Below are 27034 nucleotides of genomic sequence, written 5' to 3' on the forward strand. Positions count from 1 at the left end.
CCCAAAGTGCTGGGATTACAGGTGTGAGCCACCATGCCGGCCAAGGATTTACTTTTAAAATGTCTAATAACAATAAAAACGTACAGGAAATTTAAAAAATCTCTATATACTCCTATATTACACACATCCCCAGAAAACTACACAATTAAAAAGAAAATTTCTGATAGCTGCCCTCCCGTGTTTTTGAATTTTTCTCGTTTATCTGACAAGCCAAGAAGTATAGATGACAAATGTTTAAACAGTCATAAAATACAAAATCACTTATTCCTTTATAAATTTCAATTTATACACAGTAATTTATATTTAAAGTTACTGCATTAGATATTTTTGGAAAATGGACACCAGCCAACAACGAAAAGGGAAAACTAAAGAGGGAATGGTAGAATTTAAGTAAGTAGAATTAACCAAGCATTGAAAAGAAACCCGCAGGTGACAGCTATGCAGGAGGTTCAGAGAACAGTCTGTCCAAAGATGATCACTTAATAAATAGTATGATAAACTAAATGAATAATATTTAAATAATAATACTGTAAATGCTAGTTTTTAATTTTCAGATTCAACCATGAAGCAAAATAGGAAAAACAATTATACTTCACATAATGTAAACATTATAAATTTTGACACTATAGAATTGATAGTGGAGCTGAGAGAAGTTAGGTTGTAAGGGACAGAAAAGGATAAAAATATAGAAACTGAATGTTGTAAGTTCTACACTGGGCGGTTAAGAGTTATTGTTCAAAGTCAATGAGGCAATAAATCCAGCTCCAAATATACAACTTAGAGTTATTAGGATAACAGTAGAAATATGGTAACACAGTTGATAAATGTTTAAGAATTTAAGTTCCTTGTCTTCCAAAGTAATAATTTGAGTCAACAGGGAAAATGCACAATTTAAGAAATATAAGCACATCATTTACAGAATAGAAGCAACCATTCAAAAGAACAAAAAACATCTGCGATAAGATATGAGAAGATGAGATGAGAGGTAGAAAGAAAAACTTTACTTTTCATGTTATATACCGTTTTTTACACTTCTGAGTTTTTATTTCCATGTATAAAATTAATTTTATAATTTTAAAAATGCCATCTAAAATCCTGTGTTTGTGATTTTAGATGGTAAATATGAAAGACATAAATACCAAAATATTTTAAAAGTTGCTTGATTTAGAATTAAATACTGTTGACTACAAATAATTTTTCAAAAATAAAAAACATTTATACTACAATCTATTTTTCCTTTCAATTTGTGCCTACATCAATTTTTTTCCTGGGTCTCTGTAAAGAGAAAAGAAAGAAGAAAATTCAACAAAAGTATGCAGAATATATTAACGATAATGTGAAGGTAAAAGGAATGAGAAAAAAATGTGTGATTCTTAAAACTATCAAACTTGCCGGGGGCCGTGGCTCAAACCTGTAATCCTAACACTTTGGGAGGCTGAGGCGGGTAAATCCCTTGAGGCCAGGAGTCCAAGACCAGCCTGGTCAACACGGAGAAACCCCATCTCTTCTAAAATACAAAAAATTAGCCAGGTGTGGTGGCACACACCTGTATTCTCAGCTAGTCAGGAGGCTGAGGCACAAGAATCACTCAAACCTAGGAGGCGGCGGTTGCAGGGAGCCGAGAGCATGCCACTGCACTTCAGCGTGGAAGGCAGAGAGAGACTCCGTCTCAAAAAAAAACTACCAAACTTATTTCATAAAATCTAGACGTAAGAGAAGAGTACTTTAAGTATTAACTAATGTGAACAATATACAAATATCCTTAAAATAAACAATTTTCATTTTCCCCATATGCTTTACTCATTCTTTTAAGATTTCAAAAATATATTATGAATAAGAATTATTATATTTTTCATGATGAAAATAATACATGTGTTCACTTTTAATATAATGATAAATGTACTGGTTTTCTAAAACAATAACATCTTGTTTTAACTATTCAAGTTCAATAATTTCTTCTCAACCCAAATCAGCAACTGGCTTTAGTGTTTCTGCATATCTCTTCATAAAAGCAAATGTGAAAGGAATTTAGAAAGATGTCCAAAGTGCAAAGTCATCTCCATTCTGAGTACACAACAGAAATAAAATGAATAGAGTTAAAACTTTTTATTCTAACACTTAGGAAACTCAAGGAGTCATGCTGGGCTTATGTGATCTAGTTTCAATACCTCTAGTTACAAATATATAAATTACTAGAATCAAGGATGAATTGCTTGGTGTAATAGTATAGATGGGCTATATATTGCTCAATACAGTACTGAGCAATTCACACTTTAGAATCAGAAACGAGTTCAAGCTGTATACTATTTACATGTTTGCAAACGTGGGCAAGTCACTTACATTCTCTGAGCATCTTCTAAGTTAAGAACAATAATATCTATCATAACAGGCACCAGGGCTTGTTATATGCTAGACAATTTAAAATGTTAAATCACATCTCCAATAGTACTGAACTACTACTCTCTAAATAATATTTTCATTTTCATTCAAGTGCTCAGCTTTTTCTGCTTAAAGGGGCATCCCTTAGTACAGTTTCATGACTTTAGTGTGGCAGATCACAAATGAATTAGGTGGATGATTTGTTTCGGCTGCCTGTGGCACTATTAGATTATCAATTCTCATTTTGAGGAGCAGTTAAGGTGCTAAAAAATGTTTTTAACTAAATAAAATTTATTTACTATTCTCATATATATGTATATGAAAAGTATAAAAATAGACAAAATCAGGGTAAAATAATGAGATAAGGAATATATATGGTTTATAGACTTGAGGCTCATATTTTAATTGTAGTTTTCACATTTTACCTTTGACCCTGAGGTTACATGCACTTCACCCTATCAGACCTCTCCCTTTCTCAATTATATGCAAGAATGACAACACGGAAATCTCTCCTGCTGTTTCAAGTGCAAGAAAAGGTACATAAACTAAGATTAATACATTGTTAATGAGGTTCGGTCATCTTAGAAATGGTAATATTTCCAGTTTTAGAATTGAGGTTTACAAGGAAAAAGGATCCTGAGCAAGAATAAAACAGGAAAGAAAAATGGAGGAAAAATTGGTCAAAGAATAATAATAGTTGCCATATATTCGACACTGGTATGTGAAAGCCAGATGCTTTAAATAAATCATTTCTTATATTGCCAGCAACTTTACAAGTAGGTATAATCATCTCCATTTAGAGATGAGCAACTGAAATTCAGGAATGGTCTACCCAAAGTCACTCATCCAGGAAGCAGCACAGCCAGAACTTAAACTGAAGTCTGTCTGACTCCAAACAAAATTAAATCATACCAAGCTATTTCCAGAACTTAAAATTTCTAGCACATCGAAATTTCGTTAGAGGGCAGTTACTTCTTCCTTCATTTGAACAAGAAGAGACAAAAACTAGCTGCAGAAATAGCTTTTGTTGTCGATGACACTCCTTCCTTAGTTTTCTTCTTGTTAGTCATATGAACAAAAGAGATTTCAGGGTAAAAATGCCAGTATTGTATGCTTTTATTCCTAGTCAAAGGATGCTTTCAAAACAATTCCCAATAGCAGGTGGGTCATCAAAATGATGGAAGGAAAGAAGAAAGGAGGGAAGGAAGGAGTGAAAGGGAGAGGAGGAGAGTGAAAGAGAGGTGACAGGAGAGGGAAGAAAAAGGGAATAGAGGGAAACCAGTAGAATGTACTTTCTTCATTTAAAATATAATGTGTCTATCTATCTCTTTTCCTCTCTTTTTAAAAAAGTACATTTAACTCCCCTATGTGAATTCTTTTAAGTTCTAAGAATTCCAATGACACACTAATTTGCTTTCACTTTCTGGAAAGTAACAGTCTTACCATGAAACTTTGAGGCTTCAGGATCATTCACATTGATAGCAATTAATTTCCAATCTGTTTCACCTTCATCAATAAGAGCCAAAATTCCGAGAATCTTCACATGAATAACTTCTCCACAAGAAAGAATCTTTAAAGAGAACAGAAATTCACTATAGGCTTTGGAGAGTTTACTCACATATCACAAAATCCATATAAAAGATGAAAAGAACTACAGATTGAAATGTAATAAAGCCTCAATAATTAAAAATAATATGAAAATAGCCAAAGTCTGCCTTGCAATGAATGTCCCTTTAGAGTTAACTTTCTCAAAATTTCCACTTTCACCAATGATTGAATTACTTTACTAATAAACAAACAACTTGCCCTCCCATTGCAAACACCTAAAAAACTGGACAGAATATATGAAATCACTCATTTCAGACATTAAACAACAGGCAGTACAGGACCATGACCCCAGAGAGAAGTAAACAAACGAGAAGAGACATCTGATTGCCCTGGCTTTCTGCTCAATACACGTTCCAAACTATGGTAGAGAGAAAGGAACCCTGTAAGAGGACAGGGATCTCACTGAGGTTAAAGAACAGAGTTTAAAAAAAAAAATGGAGAGGATGAGGCAGCTGGAATTTGTAGGGCATGGTACTAGAGATAAGAAATAACTACAGCAATATACATTGGGGTTCCCTTGAGACATGGATTAAACACTAACCTGTGCATGCATGGGATGAGACTCTATAAGTCAAGAGAAGAATAACTGCCAGAGACCTATAAAATGAATTCCAACCACCCAGGAAAACCTCATTCAGCACAAGGGGCACTCACTAGTGAACCTATAACAGGCATGCCTTAATGGTAGGACTAAACTGACTCTCAAATAAAGGTTACTCTAGACCTGTGCTAACAAAGTTTTAAAAGTGCCTGGATACAACCAAACTGACTCACAATTAACTACCTGTAAAAACAAATATTCTTTAAAGGAAGACAACAACATCCAGACACTCAACATAACACAACATCCAAAATTCTGTCAATACACAAGAAAATGTAAGCTCTAAATGGGGAAAAAGATTAAAAATCATTCAACAGAAACATTTCCAGAAATGTTAGATGATGGAATTAACAGATAGGAACCTCAAAACAACTACTGTAAATATGCTCAAAGATTTAAAGAAATGACATGACAATATGGAAGGGAGAAATAGAAAACATAAAAAGAACCAAATGGAACTTTAAAAGCTAAGACATACATGATCTGAAATGAAAAATTCTCTCAACAAGCTTAACAACAAAATAGATATTGCCAAAGAGAAAATTAGTGAACCTGAAGACACTGTAACAGAAACTTTCCAAAGTGAAGCAGAGAAACAAAAAGGATAAGAAAAAATTAACAATCCCAGTGTCCTCTTGGACAGCATCCAGCACTCTATCTCATGTATAAATGGAATTCCAGAATGTGAAAGAGGAAGCAGAAAAATACTTGAATAAATAACATCCAAAAATTTTCCAAATTTGATGAAAAGTATAAACCCACAGATTGAGAAAGCACACATGCACACACACACACACACACACACACGCCCATCAGAATAAACAAAAAAAAAAAATCCAAAGTGAAGCATATCATAATCAAAGTGCTGAAAACCAGTGACAATGACAGAGAATAAATCTTAAAAGCAGATAGAGGGGAAAAAAGATTACATAAGGGTATGCTGATAAGAATGACAGCCAATTTCTCTTTAGAGGCAATGTAAGCCAGAAGACAAAAAAATGAAATTTTTAAAATTCTTAAAAACACTACCAACCTAGAATGCTGGTAATCAGAAAGAGTTTGCAAAGGGGAAAGGGCGACCTTTCTGGGATGATGCAAATGCTTCATATTTTAATTGAAGGAGGAGGTTATGTGTGTGTATACATAGGTCAAAACTCACTATATACTTAAAATGAGTACATTCTATTGTAATATATGTTATATATATATATATATATATACACACATAATGACTTAAAGTTTATTTTAATGGTTAAAAACAAAATAGAAGGTTGCTTCCAAGAGGTCTGAATAAGAACAGCTCTGGTCTAAAGTTCCCAGCAAGATCAATGCAGAAGACAGGTGATTTCTGCATTTCCAACTGAGGTACCTGGTTCATCTCACTGGGACTGGTTGGACAACGGGTGCAGCCCATGGAGGGTAAGCCGAAGAAGAGCAGGATGTCGCCCTACCTGGGAAGCGCCAGGGGTCAGGGGATTTCCCTTTCCCAGCCAAGGGAAGCCGTGAGTGACTGTACCTGGAGGAATGGTGCACTCCTGCCCAAATACTGTGCTTTTCCCACAGTCTTCACAAACAACAGACCAGGAGATCCCCTCCCATGCCTGGCTTGGTGGGTCCCACGCACATGGAGCCTTGCTTGCTGCTAGCGCAGCAGTCTGAGATGGACCTGGGAGGGGGGAGCTTGGTGCAGGGAGAGGTGTCCGCCATTACTAAGGCTTGAATAGGCGGTTCTATGCTCACAGCGTAAACAAAGCCCCAGGGAAGCTCCAACTGGGAGGAGCCCACCGCAGCTCAGCAAGGCCTACTCCCTCTCTAGATGCCACCTCTGGGGACAGAGCATATCTGAACAAAAGGGAGCAGCCAGCTTCTCCAGACTTAAACGTCCCTGCCTGACAGCTCTGAAGAGAGCAGTAGTTCTCCCAGCATGGCGTTCAAGCTCTGATAACAGACAGACTGCCTCCTCAAGTGGGTCCCTGACCCCTGTGTAGCCTAACTGCAAGATACCTCCCAGTAGAGACTGACAGTCACCTCATATAGGAAGGTGCCCCTCTGGGACAAAGCTTAAGGCAGCAATATTTGCTGTTCTGCAGCCTCTACTGGTGATACCCAGGCAAACAGGGTCTGGAGTGGACCTCCAGCAAACTCCAGCAGACCTGCAGCTGAGGGGCCTGTCTGTTAGAAGGAAAACTAACAAACAGAAAGGAAATAGCACCAACATCAGCAAAAAGGTCATTCATTTCAAAACCCCATCCGCAGGTCACCAACATCAAAGACCAAAGGTAGATAAAACCACAAAGATGGGGAGAAACCAGAGCAGAAAGGCTGAAAATTCCAAAAACCAGAACGCCTCTTCTCCAAAGGATCACAGCTCCTTGCCAGCAATGGAACAAAACTGGATGGAGAATGAGTTTGACAAGTTGACAGAAGTAGGCTTCAGAAGGTCAATAATAACAAACTTCTCCGAGCTAAAGAAGCATGTTCTAACCCTTCGCAAGGAAGGTAAAAACCTTGAAAAAAAGTTAGACAAATGGCTAACTAGAATAACCAGTGTAGAGAAGAGCTTAAATGACCTGACGGAGCTGAAAACCACAGTACAAGAATTTCGTGAAGCATACATTAAGCGTCAATAGCCAATTTGATCAAGCAGAATAAAGGATATCAGTGATTGAAGATCAAATAATGAAATAAAGAGAGAAGACAAGATTAGAGGAAAAAAGAGTGAAAAGAAATGAACAAAGCCTCCAAGAAATACGGGACTACATGAAAAGACCAAATCTACGTTTGATTGGTGTACCTGAAAGTGACGGGGAGAATGGTACCAAATTAGAAAACACTCTTCAGGATATTATCCAGGAAAACTTCCCCAACCTAGCAACGGAGGCCAACATTCAAATTCAGGAAATACAGAGAACACCACAAAGATAATCCTCAAGAAGAGCAACCCCAACATACATAATTGTCAGATTCACCAAGGTTAAAATGAAGGAAAAAATGTTAAGGGCAGCCAGAGAGAAAGGTCAGGTTACACACAAAGGAAAGCCCATCAGACTAACAGTGGATCTCTTGGCAGAAACCCTACAAGCTAGAAGAGAGTGGGAGCCAATATTCAACATTCTTAAAAGAATTTTTAACCCATAATTTCATATCCAGCCAAACTAAGTTTCATAAGTGAAGGAGAAATAAAATCCTTTACAGACAAGCAAATACTAAGAGATTTTGTCACCACTAGGCCAGCCTTACAAGAGCTCCTGAAGAAAGCACTAAACATGGATATAAACAACCAGTACCAGCCACTCCAAAAACATGCCAAATTGTAAAGACCACTGATGCCAGGAAGAAACTGCATCAATTAATGGGCAAAATAACCAGCTAGCATCATAAAGACAGGATCAAATTCACACATAACAATATTAACCTTAAATGTAAATGGGCTAAATTGCCCCAATGAAAAGACAGAGTGGCAAACTGGATAAAGAGTCAAGACCCATCAGTGTGCTGTATTCAGGAGACCCATCTCACATGCAAAGATAAACATAGGCTCAAAATAGAGGGATGGAGGAAGATCTACCAAGCAAATGGAAAGCAAAAAGAAGCAGGGGTTGCAATCCTGGTCTCTGATAAAACAGACTTTAACCAGAACTCATGTTCTAACTCACAAGTGGGAGTTGAACAATGAGAACACATGATACATGGAGGGGAACATCATACACCAAGGCCTGTTGGGGATTGGGGGCTAGAGGAGGGATAGCATTAGGTGAAATACCTGATGTAGGTCACGGGTTGATGGGTGCAGCAAACCACCATGGCACATATATACCTATGTAACAAAACTGCATGTTCTGCACATGTAACCCGGAACTTCAAGTATAATAAAAAATAAAAAATAAATAAACGGAAAAAACTCAATTGAAATGGAAGAAACCATGAAAAGGCAATTCACAGAAGAAATGAAAACAGGCTTTAAGGGTATAAAAAGATGCTCAAGCTCATTCATGATATAGCTATCTTGTGGTTTAAATTAATATCCTTGCTTAGTGTTTGCAGAATTCTCACACAATAGGTAGTTGCCTGCCATCTTGATCTTCTCCTCCATATTTTGCTTTCTCTGTTCTGGAGGAAATTTCTCTGGCTGCCAGATCTAAATCTACAAAGGGGATCATTTTTCTTATTCTATCCAGAGTGATCAGAAGTTGAAGCAAAACTTTTAATTTCATTCCACTGAACAAGCCCAGAAATTATGGACATAAGACAGCCTAGGCAAGTGTGGCTAGAAGTGCATTATTTTATTACCAAGAAAATTTAAAGATAAATGAGAATCAAAGATGACCAAGAGGCAGAATACAAGGAATGAGTAGATGACAGTAACTAACTAAGCTGGCACATCTTCCAGTGGCAATACTACTCCTGTCACTGGCAGCTATCATCAATGAACCTGAGATTTTCAGTATGTGTATAACTTATTCCCTTATGCCTACCTACAAAGTTTCATATAATGGTCAATATTCCAAAATTTAGAAGTTAAGAAAAATGTCATTTTAAGGTCTAAGAGCAATTTTTTAATTAACAAATCAAAATCTCATCACATTATGTAAGTAAAAACAATCCATATATTTAAAAAATTAGGCACCAAGAAAGTGGACCCGTTTATAGTTTCAACCTATTGCAATCTGTGCTGAAACTGAAGTTATTTACATGTCTTGAAATTTAAGATATCCACTAGGCCTAGAAGCTCACACTAAATAGAAAATAAAACCATTACATAATATAAACTTGATTCCTCCTGCTTGAGGGGAAAAGAGACCTGAGAATCCTTTTAAATTGCTTCATAGTACCTTTTTTACAAACCACATTTATCAGTTACTAGTGAAAAGAAAACATAACAGAGTAAAGCCTTAAGAAAATAATAAATGATAGTGACAAAACAGGTTTCGCAAAATACTTCAAAAATATTTTTAGAGAAATCCAGAAATAGCGTGACTTAAGCAGATGTTCCATGTGCTTAAGAAAGTTATTTCAGTGAGGCTCCCTCAAGCTGCCAATGTCAAGTTTATATGCGTGCATTCTTTCTATATATCTTTTTATTTTTAAAGGTTTGGTTGGCTATAGATTTTCACTGTAAACCTGGAATTTGAACACATGCTTCAGAACAAATTTCTTCATAATTCAAAATGCAGTTTTACATTTAGAAAACTAGGTATGTAGAAAAAAGGTCACTTCTCTGTCCTGAAATTATTTATTTTGAGGGAAAAAAACTAGAATTTTAAGTCATAAAGTCAAATAAATCCTGTCAGAATATTTGGAAGTTGATTCTAAAATCTTAACATAAATCTGTATGGAACTGTAATTAGCTAACACAATGAACGTGACTGTATACACGAACTGAAATCTGAATTCCAGGGGAATATACACAATTACATTAGACTCTTACATGTTTAGCCTCTATTAAGTATTCAGCTCTATATTAGGCACTGTGTATTAAAAGAAAGAATGAATTTCTCTCAAGGATTTACAGTCTTAATTTGGGTGACTTAGATACCTCAGGGCATAACAGAATATAAGACTGAACACATAGTGAGTTTAAACATGTAATATCAACACTATGTGCCTCATTTCTCATAGCTGTGCCTTCTTCATTTCTAATGCCACTGCCCTGATCTAGGAACAGAGAGTCAAGGCAGGTTCTCCAATATGATAAAAGGACAAGATAGAGGCTAACAAATCAGAAGACTATAACACTATAGACATGAGGTAATTTGGATCTAGATTACAGACATGACAGTGGATAGTCTAGATAAGGGTAGTGAAATATTTAAAAGCAAAAACAAATAGTACACAAGGAGAAAAGAAAATGATTTAGCAAACACATACTGTGTGATGGGCACTAGAGGATGTCTTCTATGGGTACCATTTTATTCTTCACTTACAAAAACTAGTGTAGAGTGTAGATATTATCCCCGTCTTGGAAATAAACATACTGGGATTCACAGCAGTTAAATAATTTTTGCCTGAGACCACAGAACTAGTGAATGGAAGACCTGGGATTCACACCCCAAACTAAGCCAAAGCTGCTTCTCTTGTCAAACCGTACTGAGAAAGCGAATCAGTCTTTGCCTGACGACAGAGGGTTGGGAATGTCAAAGGAAGAGATTACAAAGAAGTGTAAGAAAACATTTGGGGGTGATAAATATGTTCATTTTCTTATTTTTGATAATAATTTTGCATGTAATTATATCAAAACTCATCAATTTGTGTACACTTTAAATAGGTACAGTTTATTATATGTCCATTATAACTCAATAAAGCTAGAAAAAATCTACTTCACATTTATGGCTAAAACTATTTTTTTTTTTAATGCACTAGTTTCTTGGATAAAATAATTATTCACATTTGTTTAAGATGAAATCAGACATAAGCTTGTTTTAATTTAAAAAAATCACAATACCATTTCACTACCACTAGGATGATTGTTATAAACCAAAAAGGGAAAATAATGAGTATTGCTAAGGATCTGGAGAAACTGGAATCCTTGAATATTGTTCATGGGAGTTAACATGCTGGGGAAAACAATTTGGTGGTTCCTCAAAGAGTTAAATTCAGAATTACCATATGACCCAGCAATTCCACTCCTAGGTGAATAAAATGGGTAAGAGTATTCAAACAAAAACTCGTACATGAATGTTCATAGTGGCGCTATTCATAATAGCCAAATGGTAGAAACAAGCCAAATGCCCATCAACTAATGAATGGAAAAGTAAAAGGTAATATTATCTATCAGTGGACTATTATTCACCCATAAAAGGGAATGAAGTACCAATACATGCTACAACACGTATGAATCTCAAAAGCACACTAAGTGAAAGGGGCAGACACAAAAGGTTACATATTATGTGAGACCATTTACATGAAATATCCAGAATAGGTAAACCTATAGCATAGAGACAGTAAATCAGTGGTTGCCAGGGGCCAGTTAGAGAATGAAATGGGGAGTGACTGCTAATGGGGATGGGGTTTCCTTTTGAGGTCATGAAATGTTTGGGACTAGACAGATACAGGTGATGGTTGTACAACACTGTGAATGTATTAACTGCCACTAATTTTACTGTATACTTTAAAATGGTTAATGTTACGTGAATTGTACCTCAATTTAAAAATTAATCACAAATTATTTTTGATGATGGTGGAGGTTGTTATATACATGTCAAAATGAACCATAATAAAACAGCTCCTATCCCTTAAGTCCTCTCTCGAAACTGTTATCATTAAGTGAATGGTTCACGTCTTTCCAATAGCTACCTTCAACTTTATTCTATAATGAACAAAATACTTTTTTGTGTTTAACTACAAAATTGATCAGATAATTTCTTAAAAATGTCAATCAAAAAATACATTTATCAAATTAAAGCAAAAGAACATAAACTTTTTGCTGAAAAACTTGTTGCAATGCAGCTGATTTAAATCAAGACTTGAATTTAATCAAACGTATCTTAATAAAGCAAATCTCAAAAATTAGAATTTTGTCATTTTAAATAATAAAAGTTGAAATCATATGGCTATAACCTGCAAATTGTAAAGAATATAAATAGGATGGATATAAATATGTGGATCAATTCTCACAAATACTAGCAGTAGAGGCAGAAGCGGATATGGCAAGCTTGTCCAGCCTGCGTGCCCTATGGGCAGCATGCAGACCAGGATGGCTTTCAGTGTGGCCCAATACAGATTCATAAACTTTCATAAAATATTATGAGATTTTATTTATTTATTTTTTAGATCATCAATTATTGTTAGTGTTAGTATATTTTATGTGTGGCCCAAGACAATTATTTTTCCAATGTGGCCCAGGGAAGCCAAAAGATTGGACACCCCTGGTATAGAGACTAGGAACACAGGCTCCAGGACAAGATACCTGGAATTCAATCCCAATTCTGCCAACTCACTAGGAATGTAAGTTTGGGGAAATTACTTAACTTCTTTGGAATATAATTTTATATTAAATTTGAAAATAAAAATACCTGTTTCACAAGGTAGCAGTTTTAAGAATAAAATGAGATAATTCATATAGAGCACCTCAAATAATGGTTTACAGACTAGTACTTTACTATAAGCATCAGTATTAAGGTTTGGGTTCCTAAAGGAAATCATTCATTTTTCCCCTTACCATTCTCAGTAAACAAAAATACTACGAGAAATTTTTTTTGAAAAGTATATGCCTCATGAAGTATATATATCCTAAAGGATCAAAGACAAGGAAGTAGATTTTCTAAGGGACACTTTATATGTTATTTCCTACAGTGATCTAATTCTATAAAAGGGCATGTAACCATTGTTTATAGCATTCTTAAAAAAACACCAAACCTCTGATTTCTTAACCTGCTTTTCTATTTCTTAATAGAAAAAGAAGTTTCATCTTTCTTAGTCTGCAAATTACAGGTAAACTACTAAGCTGCTTCCACTACAAAATTAGACTCCCACTTGAAAAACTACAGAAAGATGTCTCTGGAGATGGAAAATGGGAGATGTGCAGACTTATATGGGCTCCTCTGAACGGATACTGGCACCAACTCACAGAAGCCACTGTGTGATTAGCTCAGCTGCTCTTTTTGCATGCCTCCAGGGGTTAATAGCTAAAGCTACATCCGTGGAGGAAATATAATGACAACACTATCCACAGGAAAAGACATTATAAACAAAGAATTTCCCTCTACCGTTGAGGTCTCCATTGTCTGAAATACTGTCTGTTCCTTTCCCAGTCCCTACCCTCCGGCATGCTTCTTACCAGCTGCAATCACAAAGTATTTCTGATACATGTCCTCAAGTTTGGACTCTGGCTGCTTAAATTATAGATTCTCAAGTCCAAAAGGAACATATGACAAGTGATTATAAAGATATGGACGATATCTGCAGCTCTGAATATACATCAAAACTAAAGTAGTCCATAGAAAAATTTTACAACTGCATATGTAATTGCTAACTTATACAGGCTGGATCATATTTAGAGAAGGGCGTTTAGCTGTGGTAGTATGCCATTCTATTTATTTATTATTATTTTTTTGAGACTCAGTCTTACCATGTGGCCCAGGCTGGTTCTGAACTCTTGGGTTCAGGAGATCCTCTTAGCTTGCCTCCCAAAGTGCTGGGATTACCAGCATAAGCCACTGAGCCCAGACTGCTCCATTCTAACAGGGGCATTAACAGAGATATCTAGTGAAAAGTAACCAGAGGGGAAAATAATCTAGAAACTCTGTCAGATAAAGAACAACTAGAATAAAAAGCCTGGAGAACAGAAGGCTTCAGGAGGGTATGGTATATTGGACCAAAAGACATGTAAGATCCTTTATAAAACAAAAATGCTCAAATTTGAAGTTATCACATAATTGCCAGTTTAAAGTCAGCTATACTGGTTCACACACTAGATACACTAGATCAGAGGGTCTCAACCAAAGCCAATTTTGCCCTCTAGGGGATATCTGGCAATATCCATTTTGGGTTGTCACAACTGGGGAGGAGGTATTACTAGCATCTCCTAGGAAATGGCAAGGGATGCTTCAGAGGACAGTCCTCTCTCATAATTATCCATCTGTAATATCAATAGTGTCAAAGTTGAGAAATCCTATAGATGACTCTGGCAGCAGGGTATCAGAATTCCTGGAAATCACATATAGCTTTTAAAAACCACATTCTAGGCTGGGCGTGGTGGCTCACGCCTGTAATCCCAGCATTTTGGGAGGTTGAGGCAGGTGGAGCACGAGGTCAGGAGTTCGAGACCACTCTGGCTACTATGGTGAAATCCCTTCTCTACTAACAATACAAAAAATTGGCTGGGCATGGTGGCAGGCGCCTACAGTCCCAGCTACTTGGGAGGCTAAGGCGGGAGAATGGCATGAACCCGGGAGGCGGAGCTTGCAGTGAGCCGAGATCATGCCACTGCACTCTAGCCTGGGCGACAGAGTGAGACTTCTGTCTCAAAAAAAAAAAAAAAAAAAAAAAAAAAAAAAAAAAAAAAAAAAAAAAAAGCACATTCTAAATTGTTTTATCTATTTTTATTCACAAAATTTACTTTAAAATTTCAAACAATATAAGAACAGATAAGACATGTATGGCTTATAAAGCAAGCAAGGAAGCATGCCCAGCAGATTACCAAGTTGCCTCAGAATGAGACACACCCTTTGACTTCACATGCAACAGAAAGGCACAGTTTTATTTCAAACAAAGCACTGTTTTGCTGTAACACCGTTAAAAACTAGAAAGGAAAACTCAATCAAACCAAAAACTAGATGCTTAAGAATAAATGGCAGAAGTCTTACAAAACCACCACACTTCAATTCAATCCAAATCAATTCAACAAATCTATGCTCAAAGTATAACATTTAGTTTTCTTAGACACTGAATGTGCAATACAAAAATCCAAGGGACTTACAACATTAAAGTTTTCTATATCTGTGGTTCTAAGTCTGTTACCAACTTCCAGGACTCTGCTTCTTTCCCTCTGCCTATTAACAATGTGGTGTTAAAAGAGACTTCCTACCACTATGTTTCTTACAGCTGATTCAACCACTCATCTCATAGCCAGGCATGAAAGAAAGGAGCATACCACTAACAAAGAACTATTCTTTAGATGGTAATCATATATTTATTTCATATTCAGTAAATATTATTTCAGGTCTTATTAACTAAAGGAATAAACTGCTCTGGCTATAAGATGCAGGGATGATACGCATATTCATGAAGTGTTCCATATTCTTCACCCAGATACAAGAAATTCAGAGAACACTTGAGAGATACTATGCAAGATGAATACCACCAAGGCATACAGTCATCAAAGTCTATCCTAAATATACATGCACGCAACATCAGAGCACCCAGATTCATAAAACAACTACCACTAAACCTAAGAAAACTGAGCAATACAATAGTGGGAGGCTTCAACACTCCACTGTTGTTCTTGTGTCCTTTAAAAGCACATTAAAAAGATAACACAATTCATCATGATCAAGTAGGGTTTATTCCAGGAATTCAAGGATGGTTGAACATACACAAACCAATAAATGGGATTCACCACATAAAGAAAACTAAGAATAAAAACCATATGATCATCTCAATAGATATAGAAAAAGCATGTGATAAAATCCAACATTCCATCATGATAAAATCCTTCAACAAACTAGGCACTGAAGGAACATACCTCAAAATAATAAGAGCCGTCTATGACAAACCCATAACCAACATCATACCAAATGTGAAAAAGTTGAAAGCATCTCCTCTAAGAACCAGAATAAGACAAAGATGTTCAGTCTCACCACTCCCGTTCAACACAGTACTGGAAGTCCTAGTCAGATCAATCAGCCAAGAGAAGGAAGTAGAAGGTATCTAAATTGGAAAAGAGGAAGTCAAATTATCTCTGTTCACTAATGGCATGATAAGTGTATATAGGAAACCCTAAAGCCTTCTCCAAAAGACTCCTAGACTTGATAAACAACTTCAATAACGTTTAAGGATACAAAATCTCCATATAAAAATTAATAGTATTTCTATACACCAATTAACATTCAAGCTGAGAACCAAATAAAAAAATCTCATTTGCAACAGCCACACACACACACATACACACACACACATTATCCAGGAATACATTTAATCAAGTGAGTAAAAGATCTCTGCAAGAACTACAAAACACTGATGAAAGAAATCATAGATGACACAATCAGAGAGAAAAACATCCCATGCTCATGGATTGGAAGAATCAGTATTGTTAAAATGCCAATATTGCTCAAAGCAATCTGGAGATTCAATGTAATTCCTAGCAAATTACCAATGTCATTTCTTCACAGCATTAGGAAAAAACAATCCTAATGTTTATATGGAACCAAATAAAAGCCAGAACAGTCAAAGCAATCCTAAGCAAAAAGAACAAATCTGGAGGTATCACATTACCCAGCAACAAATTATACCACATACCTGTAGTACTGGTATAAAAAAAACATGGTACTGGTACAAAAATAAGCACATAGATCAATGGAACAAAACAGAGAACAAATAAATGAAGTCACATACCTATAACCAACTGATCTTCAACAAATAACAAAAAAACAATAATAATAATGGGGAAAGGAGACTCTATTCAATAAATGGTACTGGGAAAACTGGCTAGCCATAAGCTGAAGAATGAAACTGGACCCCTACCTCTCATCACATATAAAAATTAACTCAAGATGGATTAAAAATCTAAATGTTAAGATCTGAAACTATAAAAATTCCCAAAGAAAATCTAGGAAAAACTCTCTGGATATTGCGTAGGCAAAGAATTTATGATGAAGACCCCAAAAGCAAATGCAATGAAAACAAAAACAGATAAATGGGACTTAAACTAAAAAGCTTCTGCATAGCAAAAGAAATAATCAACAAAGTAAACAGCCTACAGAATGGGAGAAAATATCCGCAAATTATGCCTCCAACAAAGGACTAAGACAAACAACTCAAAAAGAAAAAAAAAAAATTAAAAAGTGGGCAAAGGCCATGAACTGACATTTCTCAAAAAAAGAAATATAAGTGGCCAAGAAACACATGAAAAATGCTCTACATCACTAATCATCAGATAAATACAAATTTAAACCACATTGAGATTTTTTACATGCTGGTTTCTGAGCTCTACACGATTAAAGATAAGATGTTATTCTAGGAGTGAGAAAAAATGGGGAAGAGTTGAATGTCTGCAGAGAACAAGAAATAGTAACAATAAATGTAGTAGAAAATAGAAGAAAGAACTAACCAAAGACATATAGAAGGATTGATGGGTAGCATCAATTTCTGAAATTGTGGATTTTGTTTTTACTCAGTAGGATGTGGCAACCTGGAAGCAGGCACACAGAAAAAGAAAAAGTATCAGATGACTTTCATGAGAATTGAAGTTTCTATCTAAATAATAGGCAAGGAAGGTGAAGACAGGACTTGGCAAATTTTTCCATAAAGGGTCAGATGGTAGATATAAAATAATAAAATAATAATAAAAGGCTTTGTAGACCATATAATCTCTGCTACAACACCTCAACTCTGCTGTTGTAGTATAAAAGCAGTCATAGACAGTATGTACATGAATGGGCATACCTCTGTTACTTATAAAAACAGGTGTTAGGCTGGCTTTGACTTGTTACAGGGCTATAATTTACCAACCCCTGGTTTAAGACAAGAAAGTGAAGATAAAAAGAGGGACTGATAACACAGAAATCAACAGGCTTGAACTCTGAAGAGCTGAAAAACTAGAGGCTAAAACGAAATTTTATGGCATGAATAAACCAAAACTCATGTTAGAATTAATACAGTATATAAAACAAACCTTTGAGCCTATTTCACAAACATCAATAGGATCATTATCTCCAAAGCAGTTCGTGCTCTTATCTTTTTCACGGGGATCTTCCCAAGTCTAAAATTTAAAAAAAAAAAAAGCAGAAATGTAACTTAATACTATAATGTACTTTAATCTTTCCACATAATCACAAAGTTTTATAGATAACAATAATCCGAAGAAAACATTATCAGAAATTACATAGGCACAAGGCCAACAGGCCAGTATGTCCCTAAGGATCATAATAATTAAAACAGATGTATACTATTTCCTCCCTCTGTCTCTCAATTGTCAGTATAATTGCATCTGCGAGTGGGTGGTATATCCAGACATACTCATCTTCCAAGTTCAGTCAGGGAATAAATTCACATGCACTTTCAGAGTTTCAGTGGATGTTCCCACTGTTTGTGCCCTTGTTTCTGTGTTTCCACTGACTGCCTCAACTGTGGCTTCCGTCATTCACTGCTTCCTTTGACGTGGTAACAGCACAGGGATCTAAATTATTAAAAGGAACCCAGTTTTCCCTTTATAAACGGAAGGACAAAACACTACTAAAGAAAATAAAAATCTATTTTGTCTCATTCATTCCATTAAAAAATCCTCTACCTGTCAAATCTCAAGGACCTTGATGAAAACAAGAAAAGACATCAATTCTTTAGTTTACTGGCAAAATTATACCCCATTCATTACAAAATAAATACATGGGAATTTTTATAAATGAAGACCATGATAGAAATTTGCTAGTAAGATTAAAGATCCTTTAGGCACTACCTCTCCCAAAAAGCCTCACAATTGCCTGATTCTAAATGGAACTGTAGAAGTTCCCTAAAATTATTTGCTTTAAATTCAAATTAAAAGGGATACAGAGACTGTCATCCCAAGATTCAGATTATCATTATTATCTAAGATTTCAGGTTATCTAAGTTTATTTCCTTTAATTTTATATAAATAATTACAAATAAACTTATTTACAGCTAAGCATTAGAGAAATTCCAATATTTTCCTTCTAGTACTAGTTTATTCAGAAATAACCTGGCCTTACTTTATCAAAAAAAAAAATTAATAAATGAAGTCCAACAACATTTCACTGCCTCCAATACTAATACTACCAAGAAAATGTAAGAATAACCACAATTGTTAATCTTACATACTGGCCATAGGTGACAAACACTTTCTAGCTAATATATACACACACAACATATACATATATACATACATACTGCACGAATAATGTACCATAATGAATTCCACTTTATAGATAAGTAAATTGAAACACAGTTTAAACTTGCACAAACTCATGGTTTCTAAATGGTAAAGATTGTATTGGAACTCATGCTACTAATCATTACTTTTTATGTGCAAATTATAACAACAATTGAATGGCATTTATTTCAAATATAACCCCATCTACTTCACAGTTCTCTTCTTTTAAATACTTTCTCTTACTCTGAGAATCTCCTAAGTAACTTTCCTATAGAGGTTCTGTTCTTCCCCAGTCTTCCCTTTACTGCTTCTTTTTTTCTATTAACAGGCATTCACTCATACAGTAAAATACTTATGGAGTACCTATTTCGGGCCAGTAACAGAGATGTTTAGGGAACAGTCAATAACATGGAGAGTGTCATGTTAACAAATGGTATGGCATTTGTGACAAACACTGTAAAGGTAATCTTAATGTGCTAGGGAAACCAAGATGGGACACCCAGGTATAATCAGAATCAAACAACCTACTGCAGAATCAGAAAATATCTGAGAGGTTCCTCCTTGCTAATGCAGAAATCCTGCCTCATAATTTTCCTTATCCCTACTGCCACTTCCAAGAGAACAAATGTGACAAGCCAGAAGTCCCGTTGGCTTAAAGGAAAACATCTAGATTCTACCACAAACTATCTTGACTAAACCATCTAGATCTGTTTCTTCAGCTATTAAGAATGGCTTAAATAAGAGGACCTTTTTTTTTGTTTTGTTTTTCTTTTTTTTTCAGACAGAGTCACGCTCTTCTCTCCTAGGCTGAAGTGCAGTGGCACGATCTCGGCTCACTGCAACCTCCGCCTGCCGGGTTCAAGGGATTCTCCTGCCTCAGCCTCCCAAGTAGCTGGGACTATAGGCGCCCACCACCATGCCCGGCTAATTTTTCTGTATTTTAAGTAGAGACAGGGTTTCACCATGTTAGCCAGGGTAGTCTCAATCTCCTGACCTCGTGATCCACACGCCTCAGCCTCCCAAAGTGCTGGGATTACAGGTGTGAGCCACTGCGCCCGGCCAGTAAGAGGATCTTTAGACACATCCTAGCCCTAAAATGCTAAGATTGTTAGTGCTCATTCACAATCTGCATGAATGCTACCAGTGAATAGGAAGCCCACATACTTATGACCTACTTAGGACAATTTTGATGGGCATTAATTTTTTTTTTTTAAAGTCCTTCCTCACACAGAGACATACACTGTCTTGACATTAACTTGGTTGTGGTGGATATTTCTGTTGGTTGGTTGGTCCTCAGAACTCCAATTTCAACATTACCTAGCAATATGGTTACATACGTTGAGGAATTAAGTACCCAAGTAGAAAAGTATTAAACTCTACAATATTGTTGTGTTTAGGGCCAATTCGTCATGATTTTACTTACCAGCAAAAATACCAGACTGGTTCTCTTTATTTCCAACCTTTAATACTCTGCATCTACAGGCCTCACTTTTTACTACAAAAAGAGATATACACTAAATCAACTCTAATTTAACTTGAAAATACAGTATAATTTCAACAGGAAAGGAAATCCTGACAAATTTAAGCTTTGGGTATGCCCTCTTGTGGAGTCTTATGTGTACAACTATTAACAGACAGACAACTAGAAAAGAACAAACGCTGAAGAAGAAATATCAAGAAGCAGAAGTTCAAAATCTTAATATTGGTTTCACAAAAATGACAAAAGATTAGCTTCCAGACTTTAGAAATAATTTTGACAACTAAATAAGAAAACGGGCAACTCAACTAAAATGGGCTGAAGATATGAACAGATAATTAAAAGAAGGGGAAACATGAATGACTTTTAAATTTATTAAAAGATACCTATTCTGATCAGAGAAATACTAAAATCACAATAAGATACTATTTCAAAACCTAAAAATCTTATAATCTAAAATATTAGTAAGGATGTAGGTTATCTGGAACTCTATATACTGCTGGCAGGAGTATAAATTGTCACAACTTCTTTTTTGTTTGTTTTGAGATGAAGTCTCGCTCTGTTGCTCAGGCTGGAGTGCAGTGGCGCAATCTCGGCTCACTGCAAGCTCCGACTCCAAGGTTCAGGCTATTCTCCTGCTTCAGCCTCCCGAGTAGCTGGGTCCACAGGCACCTGCCACCAGGCCCGGCTAATTTTTTGTATTTTTAGTAGAGAGGGGGTTTCACCATGTTAGCCAGGATGGTCTCTATCTCCTGATCCACCCACCTCGGCCTCCCAAAGTGCTGGGATTACAGGTGTGAGCCACCACGCCTGGCCTGTCACAACTTCTTTTATAAACAATCTGAAAATATTTAGTAAAGTAAAATAGTTACACAACTCATAATTTGACTAACAGGTATATAACTATATATACTATCTCTACAGACAAACTTTAGCATGGACCCAAGAAAGACATAACAGAAAGCTACACACAACCTATCAACAGGAAAACAGTATTATAGAAAAGATGTTTATAAAGCTATAAAAATGAATACATCAGAATACACATATTATTGTTATACCCTAAAACAAATCCATCTCATTTTCATGCAGGTGTTTGTGATTATTAGCTTACGATCTATAAGTATTGGCGAATACATTTGTAGTCATCACGCTCTGGTCCTTAGGTCTCTTAAAAAATCCCTGAATCATACAAAGCCATATATACAGGTGGTTCTTAAGAGTATCTTCCTGATTAACCAGCATTCCTATCACAAGAAGAAAGACCTCTGACTTTCCCACTACCTTCGCCTTTTTTTTTTTAAGAGAGGGTTTCACTCTGCCACCCAGGCTGAAGAGCAGTAGTCTGACCATAGCTCACTGCAACCTTAAACTCCTGGCCTCAACTGATCCTCCCATCTTGGCCTCCCAAAGAACTGAAATTACAGGGATAAGCCATTATCTATGCTTTCCCAGCTTCAATTTTGAGCAAAAGCCTCTACCAGTGTTTTTACTACTAGCAGCTAACATCAGTAGCAAAAGTGTCATCATCATTGAGTTAATATTATTAAGAACTCACTATGGGGCCAAACACCTCTGATCAACTTATTCAATACTCACAATACCCTTGTGGGGTAGGTAGTATGATCATCCACATAAACAAACAGGCCTAGAGAGATTTAGTCATTTGTCTCAGGTTATAAAGCTAGTAAGTGGTACTATATATTTGATTGGGGAGGTCAATGAACCAAATTTATAATTAAGCACAAAATAAACATATCAATACTACATTAAGACTGAAGAAATTTTGAATTTAAACTGAATCTAGTCTTTTAATATTTTCCAGACAGGTATTCTAAATATTCACTCAATGAGATATAACACTGAAATAACCCATTATATGTGGGCAATATGAATAAAATGGTAGGAAGACAAAGATGCATTTTTGCCCAAGCAAGCTCAAACTTTGAGGAAGGCATTATTAGGAGTGTGGGAGATGCTATTCAGGTTAACAGTCTAGACAGCTAAAGGTCTGAATAATGATGGCATACTGATGAATCACAAGCTAAGTGGATAGAATACTACTTAAACAGTATTCTGCTGCTTAAATGTTCTTCCAACCACACAGTTGGCTTCGTAACTGCTCTGAACAAGTTTCTTGCTGCTACAAGACAAATCACAGAACAGCAAAAGTACCCACAAAAGCCTATGAAACAAATGTGACACACATACACGATGCATTAATTTATTCATTTCATAGTTATTGATCACCTACTCCATGGCAGGCACAAAACAGACAGAATCCCTGCCCTCATGAAGTCTGCATTCTAGCTGGGAGAAATTAACAATAAACATAATAAATAAATTATATAGCAGGTTACAAATTGGTAGCTGTTATGGAAAAGGGAAAAAAAGTATGAGACGGGGAATGGGAGTAGGGTTAAAAGTTTTAAAGGATGGTTGGCAGATACTATAAAGAAGATGACTTAAGGGCAATTTAAGAAAGCCATGTGCATACCTGGAAAGGAGTGTTCCAGGGACAGGACACAGTGAAGGTCAGGGCCTGAGACAGGAGTGTGCTTCAAGCACCAGGGTGCCAGTGTGGAAGTGAAGCAGAAGGCAGAAGGAGTGTTGAAGATGAGATTTAAAAGGTAAATGGGACCGGGGCTGGCTTTCATTTTAACAAGGTCACGTCTGAACATCGACAATCAAGAAAAAAAAAAAAATTTGGTAGAGCTACCCCTTCCCATAAGCAACTGGCATGATTTCAGCATTCTTAAAAACATCATTCAATTTAGTTTCTTTGATAAATAACTAACTTCTATGCAATTTATGGTGTATTCTTTCCCTGAAGACTTCACACACACACACACACTCTCTCTCTCTCTCTCTTTCTCTCTCCAAGATCAGTCAGGTTTAAAAAAAATAGTGCAGATCTCTGGTTGAAAATGGCAGAGAGAATGCAGGTCTATTTCCTCTCTTTTACTTCCATTCTAGACACATTGACTTCCTTTTTGATACTCACATATGCTAGGCCTATTTCCACCTCAGGACCTTTATACTTGCTGTTTCTTGTTGGACTGTTCTTCCTCTACATGTCCACACTACTTGTTCCCTCACTTCCTTTAGGTCTTTCCTCAAATAACACCTTCTCACTGAGATTGCCTCCCTTTCTAAATTGCAACAATCCTAACATTCCCTAGCCCCATTCCCTGCTTAACTTTTGACACACTTACCACCACCTGAGATTTTACTTGGGGTTTATTTTGCTTATTGTCTGTTTATCTGACTAAAATAAAAGCTCCAGAAAAATATATGTCACTTTTTATCACTGTTTTACCTGCAGTACTTACAAGAACACCTTGCAAATACACAGGCTTTTAATAAATATGTATTGAATGAATGAACAGTTCGGTGAAGGCCTGGTGTGGACACAATGAAGTAAGTTAGAAACACTGAAGAAGACTTTGTAGTGGATAGAAGTGAGAAAGGAGGAATGCTGCAAAATGAGGATAGAGAAGTAAGCAGAAGCCAGATCACGCAGGGTTGAGTAGCAATGTTAAGAATTTTGTATTTTATCTTTTAAGCAACAGGAGACCATTAAAGCATTCTTGTACAAGAAAAGCATCTGCAAATTTGTGTTTTAAAAAATATTAATTTGGATGTTGGATGGAGTATGAAACTTAGGTAGGCAATGGTGAATGCAGGGTGAATACTGAATTAAGGGACTACCACAGTCTAATTCTGTTTTATTAATAGAAGAACTATCACACCTGCCAGATTAATACCACTGCATAACATCTTGAAATCCAAACACATCCAGAGGAGCACAGAAGTTTGGCAAGACTTTAAACAGAAAACTAGAGAAGCTTCTTTTGCATTTACCTCCATTCCTCCCCTTCTCTCCTTCCTGTCAACAGGTTTGTTTTTTTATTTTTTTCATAACTTTAAATTAGTAGATGAATTAGTAGTGCCTATTATACCACATCATAACCAGCAGTTTAGTTGTTGATTGCCCCAATCAGACTATAAATAACTTTAGGGAAAGAATCATACGATAATAAAAGTACCAGTCTTAATTATAATAATTGATTACTACATGTTACACACTATTCGAATGCAGTAACTCATTTAATCTCAACACGAAGATAAGAAGTAGATATTTTATGTTCTTCATTTTACAGATGAAGAAAATGAGGAAAAGTATCTTTCCCAAGGTCACATCACTAGAAAGTGACAATCTCACTCCCAAACCCACATTTTCCAGTCACTTATTATGAGGCCTTGATATTACATCTATATCTCATCTGTCTTTCATATTCCCAACACCTAATATCCTGCCTGGCACATAAACGCTTAATAAATGTTTAAAGAAATAAATACATGCACTTTAGTTTATTCTCTAGCTCCTCTACTTCTCTGTTTCTGTCGGTCTCTAATTCACTGGCTTTTTCAGCATTCCCTTCATCCACACATTTAGTACAGGCTGCATTCCCTAAACTTTATAGAACTTTTGCAACCTTTTGCTGTTGGGTCAAACAGCATATCTATTGAGGTACCTGGAGAGTTAGGAAGCCTGCTTTCATGGTTTCCACAGGCATTCTCATTCTTAGCACATCACTTTAGAAGTACCCATTTTAACCAAGAATGTATCCATGTGGGTGGTCTAACCGAATCAGAGCAGCCTGACTCTTTAGAAAACAATTTTTTTTTTAATTTTCCTGTGAATGTTTATTCTACACAGGCAGTTGCTTCTTCATGTTGGATAAAACAAGACCTCTCTTCTCTGATATTTCCCCAATACCATCTTGAAATTTCATGCAAAATATTAAAATAAATAAAAATATAAAAATTAAATTTCCAGACAGATGGTCTATGGTTTTTATAAACATAAAGGCAGATGGTTCTCCGTGTCCCCAAAACCTAGAATTTTGATTCAGCATATTCTGAGTTTTACTCACTAAATAATCTGGAAGAGTTACCTCTTTCCGGGAACGAGGAAACATGAGAGAAAACCAAAAGAGGTAAAGAAAAGAAGAAAACCAAATTGTTGTTATTCTCCAACAGGAATGCTACCTTATCATTATTTAGCTCGTTTTCTCTGCTTTCTACTTAAAAATTATTAACTCATAACAGTAAATAATATAAGTTGTGCAATTCAATTTACAACAAGTTCCAGGAAAAAAGTTAATAATTTAACACATTCATCTGTTAAAGTTTAAAATATAAAATTCATGCTATCATATACAAATGTATATAAAAGCATAACTTGTCATGTTCAAAGGAATGACTGTAGATAAAGCCTCGCTTAAAAGTTTTTCACTGACACTTAATCGCCAAGACCAGAAAAAAAAAGTATTCAAAATGTTAAATGTGAACGTTCCATATGCCTGACTCCAAGAACTTGAGTATAGACATAAATGTGGTTTCAAACAAAAATTTATTGATATACTAAAACTCCATCCACATTAATAAATTCCAAATTTACAAACCTCTCCAAATGACGTGTCCTCAGAACCAATTTAAATTCAAGTAGTTCACAGGATTTATAAGGCAATTTTTTCAGACGACAGGAACGTTTTACCATTGTAACAAAAATGTTACCTGAGGGAGGGTACCATAATTCCATATATAACCCTTGTAAGGGAAGATATTCGCCACATAGCGTAGCTTTCCATCCTTTACATATTGTTTAATGGGATTCAGTGGCTCTTCGGTGGCAATCTAAGCAAATCACAGAAGGAAAAAAAGGAGACGGGATAAGAAATAATTAATTCTACATCCAAATAGTACTTTTAAAAATCTGCTATTTTCAGACTAAACATTCATATTCCAACTTAATGATCAAAGGTGCTTTAAAAGAAATTAAGCCAGCTCTTATTACTAATTTATAGCACTATATGAGAAACTGTTTGGAAAGGAAACACCAGATTATATATTTAGTCACTCTACTATTTATGTACTCCATTATTTCTAGCACAAATAATAAAATGATTGAGATGGCAAGAGGATAAAGATTAATCAACTTGCCTTTTGTTACTAGTCTCAGGCTTTATTACCATCAATATTATAATAAAGCTAACTCAAAGATTCCTACCATATATTCAATAGTGAAATGCTGAAAGACTTTCCTCTAAGATTGGGAAACAGAAAAGGATGCCCACTTTTGCCACTTGTATTCAACATACTATTGGACATCCTAGCCAAAGCAATTAGGCAAGAGAAAACAAAAAAAGGCATCCAAAGTAGGAAAGAAAGAAGTGAAACTGTCACTGTTTGCTGATGATATGATCTCATATATAGACAACTCTAGAGACTCCATCAAAAAAACTGGAAATAATATATAATCAACCTAAGTGTCCATCAACAGATGAATGGATAAAGAAAATGTGGTACATATACATAATAAAATAGCACTTGGCCTTTAAAAAAGCAGAAAATTCTGTCA

At 35.8% G+C, this 27034-nt stretch overlaps 1 protein-coding gene across 6 annotated transcripts in view; it reads right to left on the reverse strand.

Annotated features, from left to right (window-relative positions):
- Positions 1–27034, reverse strand: part of PPA2 (inorganic pyrophosphatase 2) — a 110661-nt gene that overhangs the window by 52440 nt on the left and 31187 nt on the right. For 3 of the 6 annotated variants that reach the window (XM_010371545.2, XM_010371544.2, XM_010371547.2), the window contains 3 exons: positions 26191–26310; positions 17919–18005; positions 3823–3949 (listed from right to left, as the gene is read on the reverse strand). The exons of 1 other annotated variant lie outside the window; for it this stretch is intronic. In XM_010371545.2, the coding sequence (XP_010369847.2) occupies positions 3823–3949; positions 17919–18005; positions 26191–26310 (334 nt within the window). The remainder of the gene's footprint in view (positions 1–3822; positions 3950–17918; positions 18006–26190; positions 26311–27034) is intronic. 2 more of the 6 variants (XM_010371546.2, XM_010371548.2) reach the window with 2 other exon arrangements.

Source organism: Rhinopithecus roxellana, chromosome 2 (genome assembly GCF_007565055.1).
Source record: "Rhinopithecus roxellana isolate Shanxi Qingling chromosome 2, ASM756505v1, whole genome shotgun sequence".
NCBI lineage: Eukaryota > Metazoa > Chordata > Mammalia > Primates > Cercopithecidae > Rhinopithecus > Rhinopithecus roxellana.